Source organism: Equus quagga, chromosome 11, assembly GCF_021613505.1.
Source record: "Equus quagga isolate Etosha38 chromosome 11, UCLA_HA_Equagga_1.0, whole genome shotgun sequence".
In the NCBI taxonomy this organism is placed as follows: Eukaryota; Metazoa; Chordata; class Mammalia; order Perissodactyla; family Equidae; genus Equus; species Equus quagga.
In genome coordinates, this window is record NC_060277.1 from 102,478,655 (window position 1) to 102,500,643 (window position 21,989).

The 21,989-nt window shown below is 38.3% G+C and overlaps 1 protein-coding gene across 8 annotated transcripts in view; it reads left to right on the forward strand.

Annotated features, from left to right (window-relative positions):
• Positions 1 to 21,989, forward strand: part of HELZ (helicase with zinc finger) — a 173,963-nt gene that overhangs the window by 120,826 nt on the left and 31,148 nt on the right. For 6 of the 8 annotated variants that reach the window (XM_046675151.1, XM_046675156.1, XM_046675154.1 and 3 more), the window contains 5 exons: positions 10,037 to 10,088; positions 10,860 to 11,050; positions 12,776 to 12,983; positions 18,894 to 18,973; positions 20,376 to 20,444. In XM_046675151.1, coding sequence (XP_046531107.1) covers positions 10,037 to 10,088; positions 10,860 to 11,050; positions 12,776 to 12,983; positions 18,894 to 18,973; positions 20,376 to 20,444 — 600 coding nt within the window. The remainder of the gene's footprint in view (positions 1 to 10,036; positions 10,089 to 10,859; positions 11,051 to 12,775; positions 12,984 to 18,893; positions 18,974 to 20,375; positions 20,445 to 21,989) is intronic. The other 2 variants (XM_046675157.1, XM_046675158.1) reach the window with 1 other exon arrangement.

Below are 21,989 nucleotides of genomic sequence, written 5' to 3' on the forward strand. Positions count from 1 at the left end.
TTAATGACCCCTTCACCCTCCTCCCTCCCCCTTCCTCTCTGGTAACCACCAAACCAATCTCTGTCTCTTATGTGTTCGTTTGTTATTTTTATCTTCTACTTATAAGTGAGATCATACAGTATTTGATTTTCTCCGACTTATTTCGCTTAGCAAAATACCCTCAAGTTCTATCCACGTTGTCACAAATGGCCAGATTTCATCCTTTCTTATGGCTGAATAGTATTCCATTGTGTATAAATACCACATCTTCTTTATCCGCTCATCCCTTGATGGGCACCTAGGAAGCTTCCAAGTCTTAGCTATTGTGAATAATGCTGTGATGAACATAGGGATGCAGGTATCTTTATGCACTTGTGTCTTCAACTTATTTGGATAAATACCCAGCAGTGGAATAGCTGGATCAAAGGGTAGGTCTACTCTTAATTTTTTGAGGAATCTCCATACTGTTTTGCATAGTAGCTGCACCAGTTTGCACTCCTACCAGCAATGTATAACAGTTCCCTTCTCTCCACATCCTCTCCAACACTTATTATTTCCTGTCTGGTTAATCATAGCCATTGTGATGGGTGTAAGGTTATATCTCAGTGTAGTTTTGATTTGCATTTCCCTAATGATTAGTGATGATGAACATCTTTTCATGTGTCTATTGGCCATACGTATATCTTCTTTGGAGAAGTGTCTGTTCGTGTCCTCTGCCCATTTTTTGATCGGGTTGTTTGTTCTTTTGTTGTTAAGCTGTGTGAGTGCTTTGTGTATTATGGAGGTTAACCCTTTGTCGGATAAGTAGCTTGTAAATATTTTTTCCCAATTAGTGGGCTGTTTTTTTGTTCAATCCTGTTTTCCCTTGCCTTGAAGAAGCTCTTTAGTCTGATGAAGTCCCATTTGTTTATTCTTTCTATTGTTTCCCTCATCTGAGACGTTATAGTGTCCAAAAAGATTCTTTTGAAACTGATGTCAAAGAGTGTGCTGCCTATATTCTCTTGTAGAAGACTTATTGTTTCAGGCCTAATCTTTAGGTCTTTGATCCATTTTGAGTTTATTTTTGTGAATGGTGAAAAAGAATGGTCAATTTTCATTCTTTTACATGTGGCTGTTCAGTTTTCCCAGCACCATTTGTTGAAGAGACTTTCTTTTCTCCATTGTAGGCCCTCAGCTCTTTTGTCAAAGATTAGCTGTCCATAGATGTGTGGTTTTATCTCTGGGCTTTCAATTCTGTTCCATTGATCTGTGCACCTGTTTTTGTACCAGTACCATGCTGTTTTGATCACTGTAGCTTTGTAGTATGTTTTGAAATTGGGGATTGTGATGCCTCTGGCTTTGTTTTTCTTACTCAGGATTGCTTTAGCAATTTGCGGTCTTTTGTTGCCCCATATGAATTTTAGGATTCTTTGTTCAATTTCTGTAAAGAATGTCCTTGGGATTCTGATTGGGATAGCCTTGAATCTGTACATTGCTTTAGGTAGTATGGACATTTTAACTGTGTTTATTCTTCCAATCCATGTGCATGGAATGTCTTTCCATCTCTTTATGTCGTTGTCAATTTCTTTCAAGAAAGTCTTGGTAGTTTTCATTGTATAAATCTTTCACTTCCTTGGTTAAGTTTATCCCAAGGTATTTTATTCTTTTCGTTGCGATTGTGAATGGGATTGAGTTCTTGAGTTCTTTTTCTGTTAGTTCATTGTTAGTGTATAGAAATGCTACTGATTTATGTATGTTGATTTTTATACCCTGCAACTTTGCTGTAGCTGTTGATTGTTTCTAATAGTTTTTCTATGGATTCTTTGGGGTTTTCTATATATAAGATCATGTTGTCTACAAACAGTGAGAGTTTTACTTCTTCATTGCCTATTTGGATTCCTTTTATTTCTTTTTCCTGCCGAATTGCTCTGGCCAACACCTCCAGTACTATGTTGAATAGGAGTGGTGATAGTGGGCACCTTGTCTTGTTCCTGTCCTCAGAGGGATGGCTTTCAGTTTTTGTCCATTGAGTATGATGTTGGCTGTGGGTTTGTCATATATGGCCTTTATTATGTTGAGGTACTTTCCTTCTATACCTATTTTATTGAGGGTTTTTATCATAAATGGATGTTGGATCTTGTCGAATGCCTTCTCTGCATCTATCGAGATGATCATGTGGTTTTTGTTTCTCGTTTTGTTAATGTAGTGAATCACGTTGATTGACTTGCGGATGTTGAACCATCCCTGTGTCCCTGGTATAAATCCCACTTGATCATGGTGTATAATCTTTTTGATGTATTGCTGTATTTGGTTTGCCAGAATTTTGTTGAGGATTTTTGCATCTATGTTCATCAGTGATATCGGCCTGTAGTTCTCCTTCTTTGTGTTGTCCTTGTCAGGTTTGGGGATCAGAGTGATGTTGGCTTCATAGAATGTGTTAGTGAGGAGAATAGGTATTAAGTCTTCTTTGAATGTTTGGTAGAATTCTCCAGAGAAGCCGTCTGGTCCTGGACTCTTATTTTTGGGGAGGTTTTTGATTACTGTTTCTATTTCTTAACTTGTGATTGGCCTATTCAGATTCTCCATTTCTTCCTGATTCAGTTTGGGGAGGTTGTAAGAGTCTAGGAATTTGTCCATTTCTTCTAGGTTGTTTAATTTTTTGGCATATAGTTTTTCATAGTATTCTCTTATGATCCTTTGTATTTCTTTGGTATCTGTTGTGATTTCTCCTCTCTCATTCCTAATTTTATTTATTTGAGATTTCTGTCTTCTTTTCTTGGTGAGTCTGGCTAAGGGTTTGTTGCTTTTGTTAATTTTTTCGAAGAACCAACTCTTTGTTTCATTGATCCTTTCTACTGTCTTTTTTGTTTCAATATCGTTTATTTCCGCTCGTATTTTTATTTCCCTCCTTCTACTGACTCTGGGCTTTGTTTGTTCTTCTTTTTCTAATTCTGTTAGGTGTTGTTTGAGGTTGCTTATGTGAGCTTTTTCTTGTTTAGTGAGGTGAGCCTGTATTGCAATGAATTTCCCTCTTAGGACTGCTTTTGCTGCATCCCAAATGATTTGGTATGACGTGTTCTCATTTGCATTTGTCTCCAGATAATATTTGATTTCTTCTTTAATTTCTTCAATAATCCATTGTTTGTTCAGTAGCGTGTTGTTTAGTCTCCACATTTTTACTCCTTTCTCTGCTTTATTCTTGTAGTTGATTTCTAGTTTCATAGCATTATGATCAGAAAAGATGCTTGATATTATTTCAACTCTCTTGTATTTATTGATGCTTGCTTTGTTTCCCAAAATATGGTCAATCCTTGAGAATGTTCCATGCGCACTTGAGAAGAATGTGTAACCTGCTGTTTTTGGATGAAGTGTTCTATATATATCTATTAAGTCCATCTGGTCTAATTTTTCATTTAATTCTATTATTTCCTTGTTGATTTTCTGTCTGGATGTTCTGTCCATTGGTGTTAATGGTGTGTTGAGGTCCCCTACTATTATTGTATTGTTGTTGATGTCTTCTTTTAGTTTTGTTAAGAGTTGCTTTACAAATTTTCGTGCTCCTGTGTTGGGTGCGTATATATTTATAAGTGCTATGTCTTCTTGGTGGAGAGTCCCTTTTATCATTATAGACTGTCCCTCTTTGTCTTTCTTTATCTGTTTTACTTTGAAGTCTACTTTGTCTGATATTAGTATAGCGACACCTGCTTTCTTTTGTTCATTATTAGCTTGGAGTATTGTCTTCCATCCCTTCACTCTGAGTCTGTGTTTGTCTTTGAGGCTCAGGCGTCTTTCCTGGAGGCAGCATATTGTTGGGTCTTGTTCTTTGATCCATCCTGCCACTCTGTGTCTTTTGATTGGAGAGTTCAATCCATTTACATTTAGAGTGATTATTGAAATGTGGGGGCCTACCGCCGCCATTTTATGTCTTGTTTTCTGGTTCTCTTCAATTTCCTTTTTTTCTCGTCCCATGGTTTAATCTGTTCTGATGGAGAGCTGCTACTCTCTGTTGTTGTCCTTCTACTTATCTCCTTTGCTCTTGGTTTTGTAGCCCCTTTCCTTTTTTTGATTTTTCAGGAATTAGGGTTTTCCTGAGCATTTCTTGAAGAGGAGGTTTTGTGGCAATGAACTTCCTTAATTTTTGTTTATCTGGGAAAGTTTTTATTTCTCCATCGTATTTGAAGGATATTTTCGCTGGGTAGAGAATTCTCGGCTGCAGGTTTTTGTCCTTCAGATTTTTGAATATATCATTCCACTCTCTTCTAGCCTGTAAAGTTTCTGCTGAGAAATCTGCTGATATCCTGATGGGGGTTCCTTTGTAGGTTAATTTCTTCTGCCTGGCTACCCTTAGTATTTTCTCCTTGTCATTGACTTTTGCTAGCTTCACTCCTATATGCCTTGGGGTTGGTCTTCTTGCATTGATAAAGTTTGGAGATCTATTGGCTTCTGTCACATGAAGTTCCATCTCTCTCCCCAGGTTTGGGAAGTTCTCAGCTATTATTTCCTTGATTAGGCTTTCTGCCCCCTTCTCCCTCTCTTCTCCCTCTGGTATACCTATCATCCTTATGTTGCATCTCCTAATTGCGTCAGATAATTGTTGGAGAGTTTCTTCATTTCTTTTTAGTCTTAGTTCTCTCTCCTCCTCTGCCTGCAGCATTTCTGTATTCCTATCTTCCAAATTGCTAATTCTTTCCTCCATATTATCGGCCCTACTGTTCAGTGCGTTTAGATTTTTCTTAATCTCCTCTATTGTGTTCTTCATTTCCAGTATTTCTGTTTGGTTCTTCTTTATAGTATCGAACTCTTTTGTGACATAGCTCCTGAACTCGTTGAGTTGTCTATCTGAATTCTCTTTTAACTCATTGAGTTTTTTAATGATGGCTGTTTTGAAGTCAACATCATTTAGGTTATATATTTCATTGTCTTTGGGATTGTTTTCTGTGTATTTGTCATTTTCCTTCTGTTCTGGAGATTTAATATATTTTTTCATATTGCTTGATGGTGTAGATTTGTGCCTCCACATAGAGATAGAGTTTAGTTACTGATTCCACTTGTTTCTACTGGTGTGGTGGGGGAACAGCTGTTTATACCGCACCAACCAGGAACCCTCTCAGCTGTTGCTAACTGGGCCTGGGCCCCTCCTCATAGTCACAGTGGTCCTGTGGGTTCCCTCTTCAGCTGTGGGGGCCATCACAAGGGGACTTCAGACTGCTGGTGCCTACTGTTGCAGACCATCTAGACGTGCTCCCTCCTTAGGGTCTGCAGCGGTGTTATGGGCTTTCCCAGCGGCCAGGGGCAGGATCACTTATATTTGCAGCTCTGTCACTGTCAGCGCCCACAAAATCTCGCTTGTCCACTATGGGTCACAGCAGAGCTATGGGCATCTTCTGCAGTCTGTGGTTAGCTCACCTAGCTATGCTACTTTTGTCCCAGGGTCTTCCAGCCTTGTGGTTGCCGGTTGGGTGCTCTCTACTAGTGCTGTGCAGAGGCTTTCGCTGAGGCTGCTGTGAGACTGTAGAGTTTCCCCCTGGGCCACGGAGCTGGGTCACTGGAACTCTACCCAGCCCCAGTCCTCTCCCCCAGGATCTCGGGGAGCCCCTTGCCCTGTCTGGGGGATAGCCGGAGACCTTGAGTTCACTGGCAGCTGGCTGGCTGCTGCCCTGCCTGGGATTCTCCTCTTCAGGACCCTCCCGGCACTGTGGGTGCTGGGCAGGGCGTCTCCGCTATTTGCGGGTAGAGGCTATGCCTGCTGCCAGGACGGAAGCCCAGAGTTTCCCCCTGGGCCGTGCCGCCGGCCGCTGGCCGCCAAAACTCCACCCAGCCCCAGACCTCTCCCAGGAGATCTTTAGTAGCCCCGTGACCTGACCGGGCGATAGCTGCAGTCAGTGGAGCCAGCGGTGGCAGCTGGCAGGCCACCGCCCCGTTTGGGATTCTCTCCGGGAGCCTCCTGGCGTTATGGATGCTGGGCGGGGCCTCTCCGCTAATGGCAGGTAGAGACTTTGCCTGCTACCCGGATGGAACTCTGGAGTTTCCCCCCGGGCTGTGGAGCTGGCCGCTGAAGCTCCACCCAGCCCCAGTCCTCTCCCAGGAGATCTCCGGTAGTCCCGAGCCCGGATTGGGCAACAGCTGCAGTCCGTGAGACCGGCGGCGGCAGCCGGCGGGCTGCTGCCCTGTTGGGGATTCTCTCTGGGAGCCTCCTGGCATTGTGGATGCTAGGTGGGGCCTCTCTGCTAATGGCGGGTAGGGGTTTTCCCTGCCGCCTCTGGTGTGTAACACTGGAGCTTCCCTACTTGCAGGTACTAGGCTGTTTGGGGGTCAGGGTTGGAGAGTTTTCACCTATCTCCACCTCCTCCCGGAGGGAAGTCCGTCCGCCTTCTGATGTATAGCAGCGTGGGTCTCTCAGGCGTCTGAGATGCTATATGGATATCCTTTGTTAAGCGATGAATGTCCAATTAGTTGTAGATTCGAAGGGGGAGAGACAAAGAAGACTACTCACACCGCCATCCTGGATCTGTTTAATGTTTAACACACTTTTAAACACAGTTCTGTAGGTAAGGAATATTAAAAATTAGTATGGTTAATGTTAGACCAAGATTTAAACTCCCAATAGGATTTCATGTAGATGAAGTCATTAGAAGGCTGGATGGTGGTTAAAAATGATCCAGGATCTACTTCCTCAGGGCTATGTTTGGCAAAAGACATACCCTAGCTGTTTAGCAACCGAGTAACTTTATTCTCCTCACGAAGACAACAGTTTTGTGATTAGGTTTCACGAGGGTACAGAATGTTAGGGGATGGAGGAACAGGTAGTCCTAGCTATCACTTCATTGCCTCACTCTCTTTAGGCCTCATTTACAGTAAAGTGTCTGTTCCATGGGTGCCTGCAGAATTAGCACATAGAAGAACAATGTGCTTGTCTTCATTTTGCTTAAACTCCTGGGCACATGTGGGGAGCAGTATTTGGAAGCTTTGCTAAAATGAAACAGATTCATTTGCACACCCTGTAAGAAGTATTCAGTGGATAGAAAATATTGACAAATTGATCCTCTGAAAAGACTATTGCATTATTTTATAGATTTTCATTTGTGAGTTGTTTTTCACTGTCTATCTCTAGCTGCTTATGTTGTGTCTCACTGTCCAGACATCAGAAAATGTGTCAGTTTTGTGTGCCTCAGTAACCTCAGTGCCCAGTCAGGGGTGGACATATGGTGGGTCCTCATGAATATTTTTAAAATGAGTAAGTGGAAAACAATGCAAAAATGAGTGAATGAAAAAGTAAATATTTGAATGAATAAATGGTTGAGTAAAAAGTCATCAAAAATAGATGATTTGGCTACATTTGCTTATAAAAATCCTGGCATTAACTAGCATTCTACCGAAGGTACACATACTTTCGAAGATTTATTAGTAAAAGTTTGGCATTATCACCGTGGAATGAAGTTTATACAGAGTCAGCTCTAGCTTACTGCTGCATTAGTATTTTGTTTAGAAGCAACCAAACATTGCATGTTTGTATAGACCAGTACACTTACTACTTCACAGTTGCATGCTAAGTTGAAATGTCCTAGAGGAGTTTCTCCTATATAAAATTGTACAGAGTGCTGAATTATACTTGTCGATATACCACTATCTTTTTATGTGATCGGCCCAAAGTTACCTTTTTTTTTCTGAAAAAGATTAGCCCTGAGTTAACGTCTGCTGCCAGTCTTCCTCTGTTTTGGGTGTGAGCTGCTGTCACGGTATGGCCACTGATAGACAAGTGGTGTAGGCCCACACCCAGGAACTGAACCCGGGCTGCCGAAGTGGAGCACACTTAACTTAACCACTAGGCCACAGGCACTGGCCTCCAGAGTTGCTTTCTAATTTAGTCTGTCACACAGCACCCAGAGTGCTCATGTATATTGTCTGGCATGCTTCCAGCTTTACAGTATAGGATTGCCCTAGACTGGTTACTCTTTGTATTGGTTTCCTAGTGCTGCTATAACAAATTAACGCAAACCTCGCGATTTACAACAACACAAATTTATTATCTCACGTTTCTTTGGGTCAGATGTCCAGGTGGTCTTGGTTGGTTTCTTGGCTCCAGGTCTCACAAGGCCAGGATCAGGGTGTTGGCCAACTGGGCTCTTTTCTGGAGGCTCTGGAAAGAATCTCCATCTAAGGTCATGCAGGTTGTTGGCAGAATGCAGTTCCTTGTGTTTGAGGAACTGCAGTTCCTCTTTCCTTGCTGGCTGTCAGCTGGGAGTGGAGCCATTCTTAGCTTCTGGAGGCTTCTCTCCGGTGCTTGAATGTGGCCCCTGCATCTCAAAGCCATCAACAGTGCGTTTAATCCTTCTTACCCTTGGAATCTCTATGATGTCCCCTTCTGCCACGTCCCTTACTTCCTCTTCTGCCACATCTTTCTGACTCCAACTGGAGACATTTCTCTGCTTTTAGGGCTCATATGATTAGATTGGGTCTACCCAGATAATCTAGGATAATCTCCTTATTTTAAGTTCATAACTTTAATTATAGCTGCAGTCTCTTTTGTCTCATAATGTGACATATCAATGGGTTTCAGGAATGAGGGCATGGACTTCTTTGTGGGGCTGTTCTGCCTACTGCACTGACTAAATCACTGTTTTCTCGTGTGCTACACAATTGCCCCTGGTTGATAGGTCGTTAGAGGCTCAGAAATCTAAAGGGTTTGTTACCCTCTTGGAACTATCTTATCTTCTGCCTCTGTCACTAGCTCTCCTTTCTTCTGTCAGTGTATGTGCCCCTGGCTGCTGTAGTTGTCACTTCTAATTGGTTATGCTTCTGATCTTCTCACCTGCTCCTGCCATCTCTGCTGTCTGCTATTTTCTCCTTTTCACTTTTTCTGCTTTCTTCTGTCTGCTTTCCTTATCACTTCTCTACTCCTCAGAAGTTTGTTTTTTATAGCTAGTACCATACACTGAACATTCTCTTTGGGTTAGTAGACCAACTACAATTCTTTTTTTTTTTTTTTTGAGGAAGATTAGCCCTGAGCTAACTACTGCCAATCCTCCTCTTCTTGCTGAGGAAGACTGGCCCTGAGCTAATATCCATGCCCATCCTCCTCCAGTTTATATGTGGGATGCCCACCACGGCATGGCTTGCCAAGCAGTGCCATGTCCGCACCCGGGATCGGAACCAGCAAACCCAGGCCACTGAGAAGCAGAACGTGCGCACTTAACTGCTGTGCCACCGGCCCGGCCCCTTACTTTTTAAGAATTAGTGCTTAGCTGCTCTTTCCCACCCATAACTAACTGATGACCATAAGTCTTCAGTGTTTAGTGCTGATCTGAATATTTAATGTTGCTGACAGTTAGATAGATAAACGAAGCATCACTGTACTTTTGCTTTGGTCAAGATTGAATTTTTCTTCCTGCTAGACGTTATCTCTCCTTTAGTTTTCAGATGTAATGTACAAATAACAAATTTGTGTGTGTCTAAGGGTAAGTTGTATAATGTGCTACTTGTATAATGGCTTTGCGTGTTACATTTAGCCAATGGAAAGAGAAAAATATTTTTTAAAGACCAGAAATTCAGAACCATTGTCTTTTCAAATATTGTTTCTGCCTAAAAGTCATCATTTTTAGTGGTGACTAGTATATCATTATATGAACTTTAAAGTCCCATGAGTTATACTCAAAATATCAAAAATCCCAAACCATGTTTATATTCATGTTATTATTTTAGGGGTTCTTATCCTCAAGAATTGAAGACTGATATTTTTCCCTTGAAAAACAACTTACATTTTGTCATTTAGTTTATAGAAAAGCTATAAAGGAATAGAATTTGGGTTTCAGTCCCATTGCTTCTATATTTCTTTTTATTTAAAAAAATCGTTAAAAAAAAGAATTTTAAATATCCTTAATTTGAAGCTGAGAAATCAACTTGAGGCCTAGTGTTTAGAAAGAAAGTTGGCTCAAAACAGTCTAATGGTTATTAATTACAGACTCACAGTCTTTAAATTTTAATTGTTGTATGTATGTAATTTGCGTTGGATTAGGAAAATGGTTATTGTTCTTTAATATTAAATGTTTAAATTACTATGCATTTCTTTTTTTCTCCAAAGGGGAAAAACCTCCATCATACCCAGAATGATCATTTCCAGAATGATGGAATTGGTAAGTGGAAAAATTAGCCCTAAAATTTCATCATTAGAAAGAGGAGCATGGGGAGAGGGATACACACACACACACACACACACACACACACACACACACACACACACCCCCACTTTGGAACTCACTTAACTCTTTTAGTCAACACATCTAATCTTGTGAATGCTTTGATGTGTCATTTCTGAAAAAGGGTGATTTTGTAGGTACCAAAGTACATATCTAGAAGTTCTGAGGAAGAACATTTAAGCGTGCTATGCAACATGAGTTTTTGGAACATACTTAAATCCTACAAATGTTGGGTCGTACAAATTTCAAGATAAAATTTGTTTAAATAATTTAAAATGTTGCAGAATTATGCTTTTAAAATAATTGCTTAACCTTCGTTTTGTACGGGACTATGCAACAATTACAAGTTAGAACTTTCTTCTGAAGAATTGTATATATTTTCCTAGTCTTAGAAGAATGTTTACTGAGAGTATATGTGTGCGCATGGTGTTCTCTCTTGAAGGACCCATCTCTGGCTCTTTTGAAGACGTTTAAAATTGTGCTAGTTTATTAAAGAGAATACTTTGTATATCTCAAGCTGATTTTAGGGAAGATTATAAAAGTTGTTTTTTAAATATCCTTTACTCTTCCACACTGATAATCTTTTAATTATAAGATAGCTCATGGCAAACTTGGGAAATATATTTTGCTGTTGGATGATTTAAATTATTTTTGTCTGGGTGAATATGTACAGCTATTAGGTGCATCCATTCTCTGTTTATGTTTCAGTTCAGCCCAATCCTTCCGTACTTATTGGCAATCCTATTAGAGCATACACTCCTCCACCTCCTCTTGGACCTCACCCTAATTTGGGGAAATCTCCAAGCCCTGTTCAGAGAATAGATCCTCACACTGGGACGAGTATTCTTTATGTACCTGCTGTCTACGGAGGGAATGTAGTTATGTCGGTGCCTTTACCTGTAAGTGGACGTCTGAGATACTTTCTATTGGATAAAATAACAGCCCTTGCTAAAGTAGTGACTATCGCAAATAGTGTTCTAGCAAACTTTTTTTTTTAACTTTTCAATGCCTATAGGCTTCTTTTAAAGCAACTCTTATCTTTCACCTTCAAATTCTGAAATGACCGAAGAAATGTGAATTGCTTGCTTACAGTTTCGTACTAGATTGTCAATGGCTATGGAGAGATTTGTAAATTAGATGTTTTGATTGAGAAGCCTTTGTATTCTTTTAGCGTATGTTTACTGGGGAAAATTGGGCTAAAAGTTAACAGCTAGTAAATTGGTTTCTTGTTTTGTAAAGTGGTGTTTTTGTTTTATCTTTTGCTTTTTTACTCTTGTGTAATTCACTAACCCTCCCTAAGAAATACAGTTTAGAGGAGAAGACAAAGAGGCTTGGATTAGTCTACCTCCCTTGTATCTAAATTTATCTGAGAATTTCCACACCTATGAAATCTTACTGATACTTAAAAACATTATTAAATCTTTTCTAAGAATGTAGATTTCTAAAGGGCTTCCATCCTGTATAAAACCCATTTTTATTTCCTTTAAGATTTTTGAATATTTCTGTAATTTTGTTAATTTGCCAATATACCGATATTTCCAAATTCAGGAATTTTAGCCTAGAAAATATTTCTTTCATTTAAGGCAAGTACTGTAATTTCAGGTAGAGGTAATCATTTCCAAGGATCTTTGGCACTCCTGGGCACACCCCAAAAGTGGAAAAATGCCTGGCTGCAAACATTTTTCAGCCATGTTGGACATGATAGCTCACAATCACAGCAGCCAATGAGAATAACTGTCAGTAAGAAATATGTAATTCATGCCCACTCCCCACAGACTTTTGATTTTAGCTCAGTTATTTCTTCCCAGACAGCCCGGCAACATTATACATCATCTGCTTTAAATAGTAAGTCCCTTGGGATTTATATTTCATTTTACTAGGTCAAAGAGGCTTTTAATATATAAAATTTCTGAGAGTCTGCATTTGACAGTTATATTATAGTAAAATAATAGGGGCAGTAGCTCGGATGTCATTGTATTTATTCCTTTTATGTTAATATACAGAGATTATATAGTTAGACACACCTAAAGAAATTTTCTGTTTCTGTGATTTAAGGGAAAGAGTTGAATTAATCAAAAGCATTAATTAAACTAATGGCGTGTTTGAAATTTGCCCACAATAAATGAACATTAAAAGATGTGATTAATCATATAAAGTTGGAATGTCAAGTTGGAAAGTTGAGTTGAGAATCCTTAGACTAAATTCTTTCTTAATTGTTTTCCTGTTCTCTTATCCAGTCTATTAAACTATGTAACTATGTAGATAGGACTTTAAAGAGAATTTTCATGGTAATCTGTGACATGTATACATTCATGTTGAGGGAAAATGATTCAAGACTATAAAATGATTTAATGCCTCAAGGAATAATCACCAATTTTAAGTCCTCAGTTTCTTCCCAACCTGAAGAATGATCACTTCTCCCTTATACACTAAAGATTCAGGGCTCCTTTTTTGGCCAGTTAAGATATAGCAGTAGTTCTACCAATTGTTATTGTTAGCATCGAATTTGTCGTTATTCGTTTTAATAAAATTAATGTCTCTGCGTGTTTGCTTTTTCCTAATCAACAGCGGTTTGCCTTCCAGAATGTACTTAGCACATTATTTTATTCCTTGTAATAACCTAGGTACCATGGACAGGATACCAGGGTAGGTTTGCGGTTGATCCTCGAATCATTACGCATCAGGCAGCAATGGCCTACAATATGAACCTCTTACAGACACATGGACGGGGGTCTCCTATACCTTATGGCCTTGGGCATCACCCACCTGTCAGCATAGGGCAGCCACAAAACCAGCATCAGGAGAAGGATCAGCATGAGCAAAGTCGAAATGGTGAGTTACTTTGCTGTTCTCCTGTTCTTAAGTTGATAATATGCCAGGTTATCTCAATATATAAAGTTCCTTTAACAGTATGATTGTTAACTTGTTCATGCATTACAGACCTCTTTGAGAGGTCTTTGATTCTTTGAGAAAGAATCTGGTGTAGAAACTATGGATCCTCTCTCCAGATGATACAATATGTACACAGATACAAAATTTGCATGTAACCTACCACTTAGGATTGTTATTACCAAATTTCCTGAAAAATATTAAATTTTATTTAAATGGTAGTTGTTTAAAATTGAGACAGAAAACCCTCTCTCATTAAACATTTTCCTTGACCCAAAATATTTTAGGGGTATAGTAAACATTAATGCTACTGTGATGGTAGTTGATTTAAAGTAATTTTTTAATGCAAATCAAGTCTCTTGTCTATTAGAATTATAAATAAGGAAAAATGACCCACCCTATTTTTTTTTCCTCCCCAAAGCCCCAGCACATAGTTGTATATCCTGGTTGTATGTCATTGTAGTTCTGTGTTGGATACTGCCGCAGCATGGCTTGAAGAGTGATGTGTAGGTCGTGCCAGGGATCCAAACTGGTGAATCCTGGGTTGCCAAAACGGAATGTGCGCACTTAACCACTCAGCCACAGGGCCAGCACCAACCCACTCTATTTTTTAAAGTCAGATTTATTGAGGTATAATTTATATACAGTAAAATTCACCCTTTAAAATGTATAGCTTGATGTGTTTTGACAAATATACGGAGTTGTTAATCACCACCAAAATCAAGATACAGGATATTTACATCACCTCAAAAAGTTCCCTCATACCTCTTTGCAGTCAGTCTCCTCCAGTCCCCAGCCCTTGACAGCCATTCATCTGACTTTTATCCCTGTACTTTTGTCTTTACTCTAATATGTCATATAAATGGAATCATAGAGTATGTTGTTTTTTGTGTCTGGCTTTGTTCACTTAGCTTAATGCTTTTGAGATTCATTCATGTTGTCTGTGTCAGTTGTTCCTTTTTACTGTTGATTAGTATTCCAATATATGGATGCACTGCAGTGTTTTTATCTATCCATCCATTGATGGACACCTCAGTTATTTGTAATCTTTGGCTCTTAGGAATAAAGATGCTTTGAACATGTATATGAACATATGTTACATTTCTCTTGGGTAAATACCCAGGAGAGAGATTGCTAAGCATATTGTAAATACATTTTTAACTGTATTAAGAAACTGTCATACTATTTTCCAAAGTGGCTGAACCATTTTCATTTCTATTAGTAATGTATGAGATTTCCAGTTGCTGTACATTTCTCATCAGCACTTGATATTATCAGTCTGTTAAATTTTACCCTTGCTATTGAGAACCTGATGGTATTTCATTGTAGGATTAATTTACATGTTCCTAGTTACCAATGTCATTGAGTAGTTTTTCATTGGGCTTATTTGCCATCTATATATCTTTGATGAAGCATCTATTCATATCTTTTGCCCACTTTTTTATTGGTTGGTTTGTCTTAAGTTATAAGATTCTTTATACATTCAAGATGCAAATCTTTAATTAGATATATGTTTTGAAAATATTTTCTCCCAAGATAATGGCTTGACTTTTCATTGCCTTAATAATATCTTTCAAAGATCTGAAGTTTGGTTTTTTTTTTCGGTGAGGAAGATTCGCTGTGAGCTAACATCTGTTTGCAGTCTTCCTCTTTTTTTGCCTGAGGAAGATCACTGAGCAAAAATTTGTGCCAGTCTTCCTCTGCTTTGTATGTGGGTTTGCTGCCACAAGCTGTCTTGACTAGTGGTGTGGGTCTGCGCCCGAGATCTGAACCCATGAACCTAGGCTGCTGAAGCAGGGTACGCTGGACTTAACCACTATGCCATGGGGCCGGCCCCAGAAGTTCTGTTTTTGATGAAGTCCAGCTTGTCCCTTGTTTTCTTCTATGAGTTGTGTTATTGATAATGTCTAAAAATTTTTGCCTAATCCAGGGTCACAAAAATCTTCTTTTTTTTCTAGAAGTTTCATAATTTTAACTCTTACGCTAAGTCTGTTTTGAGTTAGTTTTTGTATATGTTGTGAGGTAAGAGTTTTTTTATTGTTTTGTTTTAGTTTTGCATATATATGTTATGTTTATATAAAAATATATGTTCAGTTTTTTCAGCACCATTTGTTGAAAACACTGTCTTTCCTCCATTAAACTAACTTGGTGCCTTTGTTGAAAATCAGTTGACCAGATACGTGAAGTTTCTATTTTGTTCTTCTGATGCAGATGTTTATGTTTATGCCAAATATGCTGTCTTGATTACTATAACTTTATAAAAGTCTTGAAATAAGGTAGTATAATTCCAATTTTGTTAGCCTCTTTCAAAATTGTCTATTTCAGATCCTTTGCATTTCCATATGCATTTTAGAATCAGTTTCTGCAAAAACACCTGCTGGGAATTTGATTGGAATTGTATTGAATCTATAGGTCAATTTGGCAAGAATTGACATCTTAACAATACTGATCTACTGAGTCTTCTGATTTATGAATAGGGTATATCTGTCTCTCTCTTTTTTAAGGTCTTTAACTTCTTATAGCTTTTTTTTTTTTTTAAGTTTTCAGTGTACAACTCTTGCACATATTTTGTTAAGGTGAAAGCTTACATTAATATAGGTATTTAGTGTTAAAATTTTCCTCCTCAGAAGTGCATCCCACAAATTCTAATGTTGCATTTTCATTTCATTCTGTTCAGCACAGTTTCTAATTTCTCTTGAAATTAGATTCATGGATTATTTAGAAAGGTGGGCTTTAGTTTCCAATTATGGAAGATTTTATCAGAATGTTTCTGTTACTGATTTCTACTTTAATTCCGTTGTGGTAAGAGAACATATTTTGTATGACTTGAATCTTTTTGAATTTATTAAGATTTGTTTTGTGGTTCAGGATATGGTCTGTCTTTGTAAGCGTTCCTTGTACACTTGAGAAGAATGAGTGCTCTATAAATGTTAATCAGGTCAAGTTGGTTCATAGCATTATTCAAGTTTGCTATATCCTTGCTGATTTTCTATTTACTTTTTAAAAATACATATTGATAGAGAAATATTGTACTCTCCAAATATAACTGGTACTCGTCTATTTTTCCCTTAAGTTTTGCTTGATGGATTTTAGAGTTCTGTGATTAGGTGCGTAAACATTTAGGATTATGTGCTCTTGATTAATTAACAAATTTATCATTATGAAATGATCCCTGGTAATATTCTTTGCTCTGAGATCTACTTTGCATAATATCAATGTAGCCACTTCAGCTTTCTTTTGACTAGTGTTAGCATGGTATATCTTTTTTTGACCTTTTACTTTTAATCTATTTGTGTCTTTATATTTAAAGTGCACTTCTTTTAGATAGCAAATGGTTGGCTCTTGATTCTTTTTTTAATCCAATGTGACGATCTGTGCCTTTTAGTTGGGGTGTTTAGACCATTTATACTTAATGTGATTGTTGATATAGTTAGATTTGGTTTTATCATCTTGCTATTTGTTTCTAATTTGTCTAATCTGTGTTTTGTTCCCCTTTTCCTTTTACTTGGCCTTCTTTTGGGTTAATTGGGTATTTTTTATGATTCTGTTTTTTTTTTTTTTTTTTAAAGATTTTATTTTTTCCTTTTTTCTCCCCAAAGCCCCCAGTACATAGTTGTATATTCTTCGTTGTGGATTCTTCTAGTTGTGATACATGGGATGCTGCCTCAGCGTGGCTTGATGAGCAGTGCCATGTCCGCGCCCAGGATTCGAACCAACGAAACACTGGGCTGCCTGCAGCAGAGCGCGCGAACTTAACCACTCGGCCACGGGGCCAGCCCTATGATTCTGTTTTATCTCCTTTGTTGTCTCATTAGCTATAACTCTTTATTGTTTTGATATTTGCTTTAGGTTTATAGTATACACTTTAATTTATCGCAGTCTCTTTCCAATTTATATTTTACCACTTGATGTACAGTAAAAGAACTTTATGATATTTCAATTTTTCCTCTTCTGGCCCTTATGATATTGTTATCATACATTTTACTTTTACATATGTTATATCCCCAAAATATTGTTAGTATTTTTGTTTAAATGGCCAAATGTCTTTCTAAGAGTTTTAAATAATAAGAAAAATAATCTTTTGTATCTGTCCATGTAGTTAGCATTTCTGGTATTCTTTCTTTCTTTTTGCGTATTCTTGTTTCCATCTGATATAATTTTCCTTCTGTCTGAAGGACTTCTTTTAATATTCCTTGTAGAATATTAGAAGTCTGCTGGTGATGGATTCTTTTAGCATTTGTATGTCTGAAAATGTCTTTATTTCATCTTCATTTTTGAAAGATACATTTGCAGAGTATAGAATTCTTAGTTGATAGTTTTTATCCTTTAGTACTGTAGTGATGTTGCTCTTCTGTTTTCTTGCTTGTATTGTTTCCAGTGAGAAGTCTGATATCATCCTTGTCTTTGTTTTCCTGTATATAACGTCTTTTTTTTCTCTGACTGCTTTTTAAAGTTTCTTTTTATACTGGTTTTAGTAATTTGATTATGATATTCTTGGTGTAGCTTTCTTCATGCTTCTTGTCTTTGAGTTTTGATGAGCTTCTTAGATTTGTGGGTTTACAGTTTTCATCAAGTTTGGAAATTTTTGACCTTCTTTTCTTCAGATATTTTTTCTGTCTTCCTCCTCCTCTCTTCTTCAGGAATTCCTATTACCCATATATAAGGTTGCTTAAAGTTTCCCCACAGTTCAGCGATGCTCTTTTCATTTTATTTTTTAATTCCTTTTTCTTTTTGTGTTCGTTTTGTGTAGTTTCTATTTCTGTGCTTTCAAGTTCACTAAGTTTTTGTTCTGCAATGTCTGATCTGCTGCTAATTCCATCCAGTGTGTTTTTCATCTTGGACATTGTGGTTTTCATTTCCTGAAGTTTAGTAGTAAGGCTATTTTTACATGATAATTCATTTTGTGAAGTTCTAGTGGCATTCTTAAAAAAGTGTTTTCCAGGGCCAGCCCCATGGCTGAGTGGTTAAGTTCGCATGCTCCACTTTGGTGGCCCAGGGTTTCACCAGTTCAGATCCTGGGCGTGGACATGGCACCGTTCATCAAGTCATGCTGAGGCAGCGTCCCACACAGCACAACCAAAGGGACCTGCAACTAGAATCTACAACTAGGTACTGGGGGACTTTGGGGAGAAGAAGAAGAAGAAGAAAAAGAAGATTGGCAAAAGATGTGTTAGCTCAGATGCCAATCTTTAAAAAAAAAATAAAAACTGTTTTCCAACAAGAACCCAAATCAAGGATTCTTTCAAGGAATCTAAAATATCCAGCAATTAATTCTTATAGATTAAAAGCCTTTCGCATGCATGAAATAGCATTATTTAAGTCTATTATAATTGTGATTTTTTAACTTAATTTTGATTTCTCTAATATCATCCACTTATATTTAGTTTGATATCTATTACTATAAACAGTATATGTTTCCTTCAGAATATCTTTATTTAGTTTAGATTGCTTTACTTAATTGGATTGACACATTATTTGGGTTTATGCTTAAGTGCATTTGTAAATGGCCAAAGCATTGAGCTCAGGTGTCAATCTTTAAAAAAAAAAAAGAAAATGAGACTGTAAATTCCTGGAGATTGGGCAGTTATCTTTGGAATTATTTGATGTCTGGAATTGTTCCCTTATTAAGCTTTTGCCCTGTCAATGAGGTTTGCTTTATTTATAAATTTTCTTTCTTACAGAGAAACTGCAACTCTGAAAATTCTAGGAACAAAACCCCAGCAGTAATATAAATCAATAGTAATGGGTGAAAAATGTTTAAAATATTCTACTTCTTTGTCTAATATTGGTTAGTCACTGGAAATGTAACATACACTGGAGACAATTTATAAGAATTTTTAAATATTTTCTTAGGTAAAGGTGATACAAATAATCCTGGACCGGAAATTAGTAAGATTCGAACACCAGAGAAAAAGCCTACAGAATCAAAACAGGTATGCTGCTTATATTTAGTGAATGCATTGTTCCAATGAAGTTAATCTGATTGATCCTCTTGGAATCTTGATGTTTTTAAAGAAAAGTATTTACCTTTTTGTGTATATCACTTATCAGTAGACTTTTTTAGAAAAGTATACTCAAATTGTGTTCCTCAATAATAGATGTGACTTTAGAGACTTTCCATGATAAAGTAGTACATGAGACACAGCTGTAGATGTGTCGTTGAAAATTAGAATGGGAAGAGCTGTTATATTGAAGAAGGTAGAATTAACTTCCTCAGTTCCCTCACCTTATTCTCTCATCACACACGCACTGTATAAATCCTTAACTCTTTATCTATTCATTCATCTACTCTCTCTGCTTCTGTGTTTGTGAACCAGTTAGGGGAAATCAAATCATTGGTTGAATTAGTGCCACTGGGAAATTCTGGTTTTCTAACCTCAGGGAAAACCTCTGGGGCTCCCCTGCATGTCTTTTACATGTACCTATCTCCTTTTGCCCGTTAAGACTAATCTCTCCTCTTCTGGTCACCTCACAGACTTTGTCCCTTCTCCTCATTTATCTTTAGATTCTTTCTAGCTATTAATTCTTCCTTCTCAGACTATAAGTAAATTGATTGATAGACTGTATTATTTTTGTTTTTGTTTTTGTGAGGAAGATTGTCTCTGAGCTAACATCCTTGCCAGTCTTCCTCTATTTTGTATATGGGACGCCACCACAGGTTGGCTTGATGAGTGGCGTGTAGGTCCATACTTGGGATCTTAACCCATGAACCTTGGGTGGCTAAAGCAGAGTGCGTGAACTTAACCACTATGCCGCCAGGCCAGCCCTTGACTGTTTTTTAAAAAGACACTTTCTTTGACCTTTGTCTCCTTTATAGCTACTGCTTAATTTCTCCTTTCCAGCTCATCTCTTATTTACCCCTTAACCAACACAGTCTAGTATTAGACCTCAACATTTCACTGAAACTAGTCAGCTCCAAGGGACCAAATACTATGCACACGTTTTAGTTGCAGTCTCACTTGACTTTGCTTTGGTGTTTGGCACTATCTTCTGCTTCTTTCTTCTTGGCCATCTTGTTTTTCTGTCACACATTTCTGCTTTTCACAACTCTCTTTAACATGACCTTCTGTCTCTTTTATAAGTTCCTGTTCACCCATTTCCTATCCGTCTGTAGTCCCTACGTTGGGATTTCCCAGGGTTCTGTCATTGTCCTGTAGCTGTCTTTGCATTCTCTTGTTTCTTACTTTAAACTAGTCCAATCCGTGATTTTAAATGCCCTCTCCATGGTAATGACTTCCAAATTTGTATGTGCAACCTCAGCCTTGCTTTAAGTAACTGTTCTCTATATTCAGTTACTTGTGTCCTATAAGTAGCACTGATTCACACTTTTTACAGCTGGAAGGACTGAGTACCCACTGGAGAAGCTGCGGTGAAATGAGGCAGCCCAAGGAACTTCTTGATAGAGTAAGAGGGGAGCTGCAGTGAAAGTAGAAGTCCTGTATGTTTGGGAAGGGGTGCCGCGGGAGAACAAATGGCCCGTCACGATGGGGCAGCAACAACAGCAGCAGCTGTAGGCAGAGGCAGCACAGGCCAAAACCCGCTGCAGGAGACTCAAGTGCTATCAGAACAACTGAAGCTGAGAGGGCTAAGTGTCTCTCAGGTCCTTGTTTTTAAACTTCTATTATGATCTTTCCCAGTCAGGGGGCGAGGCAGCCTGATAGACATGTTTCATTTTCTTTCCCACTCTGATGCTTTGTCCTGGGGCCCTGGGGGAAAAAAATTCTAGCTTTCCTTGACTCTACATCAGTGTTGTGAGGAAAGTCATAGAGGATAATCTAATTCCGATGATAGTAGACTCAAACTCCTTCAGACCTTACCATCCTCTATTCTGCTTAGCCCATTGTAGCATCATGGAGTAGCACAGTCTTGATCTAAATTTCTGTGACACTGGCCTGGTTTCCTGTCCATGTCAAAGTCAGAAATGAAGGAGGCAATTAAAACAGCAGTTTATCCACAAACGACCTTGACATCTAATCATGGTCTGCCTAATGTGATCAAAGTGTGCATATCAACAGTGTCTTCTGGAAAAAAGTATACCCTAGCTGAGTGTAGCTTTAGTCATTCAAAAGACGAAGACTTATGGGGGAAATAATTTATTTATAAAGAACTTTAATCAGGTTCTGAGATATTTGAAGAGCAGGCATTGCAGCTGCTTGGCAAGACTGGGACAGAGTTGTCATCTTCCTCATTTCATTTTCTAGACAATCTTTTTACACTCAGTAGTCTTAAGGACCTTATTGACTAAATTTAATGGCAGTCCATTTGAGCTAGTGATTAGAGTTGAGAATACATTTGGGGCATGATTGGCGTATTGCAACCATTTGTTGCAATAGCTCTATTGCCGAGTGTACCCCAACTTCAGTTTAGGAACAAGCTATTGTTCTTTGTTCTTGGGAGTGATCAGTTCCATGTATAACTTGAGAGCCTTTGGTGGCAAGTAGTCTGCACTCATCAGTGACCATTTCAACTTTGAAACTAATAAGGAGATTGAAATACCAAAGCAGCTCATTGAATGTTTTGACAGAAATGGAAAAGAAAAATGGCCTCTTTCAACCTTATGTTTCATTTTTCATATTGTCACCACTTATGATCAAACTTGCATTTGGAAGGATGACAGCACTCCCTAGTTTACACGCCTTGAGTAGCTTGCCACAGTTTACAGAATTAAAAACATGTTTATACTCAGTATTGAATCATTCAGAGTCTTGCATAATTGGGCTCTTGCAGTTTCATCTGATGTCAAGAAGGGGAAAACTAACATATACACAAGTGAGGTTATAGCTCTGTGTGCACAAAACTTCTCATGCTCCTCAAATCTGCCATGCTTTTTCTCCTCTCTCCATCTTTGTATAAGCTCTTACCTTTACCTAGAATGTCCTTCCCTCACTGGAAAATTCCAGCTCTTTTTGTGAATGCCATAGCCTCTGCCACCTTTAATTTTCACAGGCA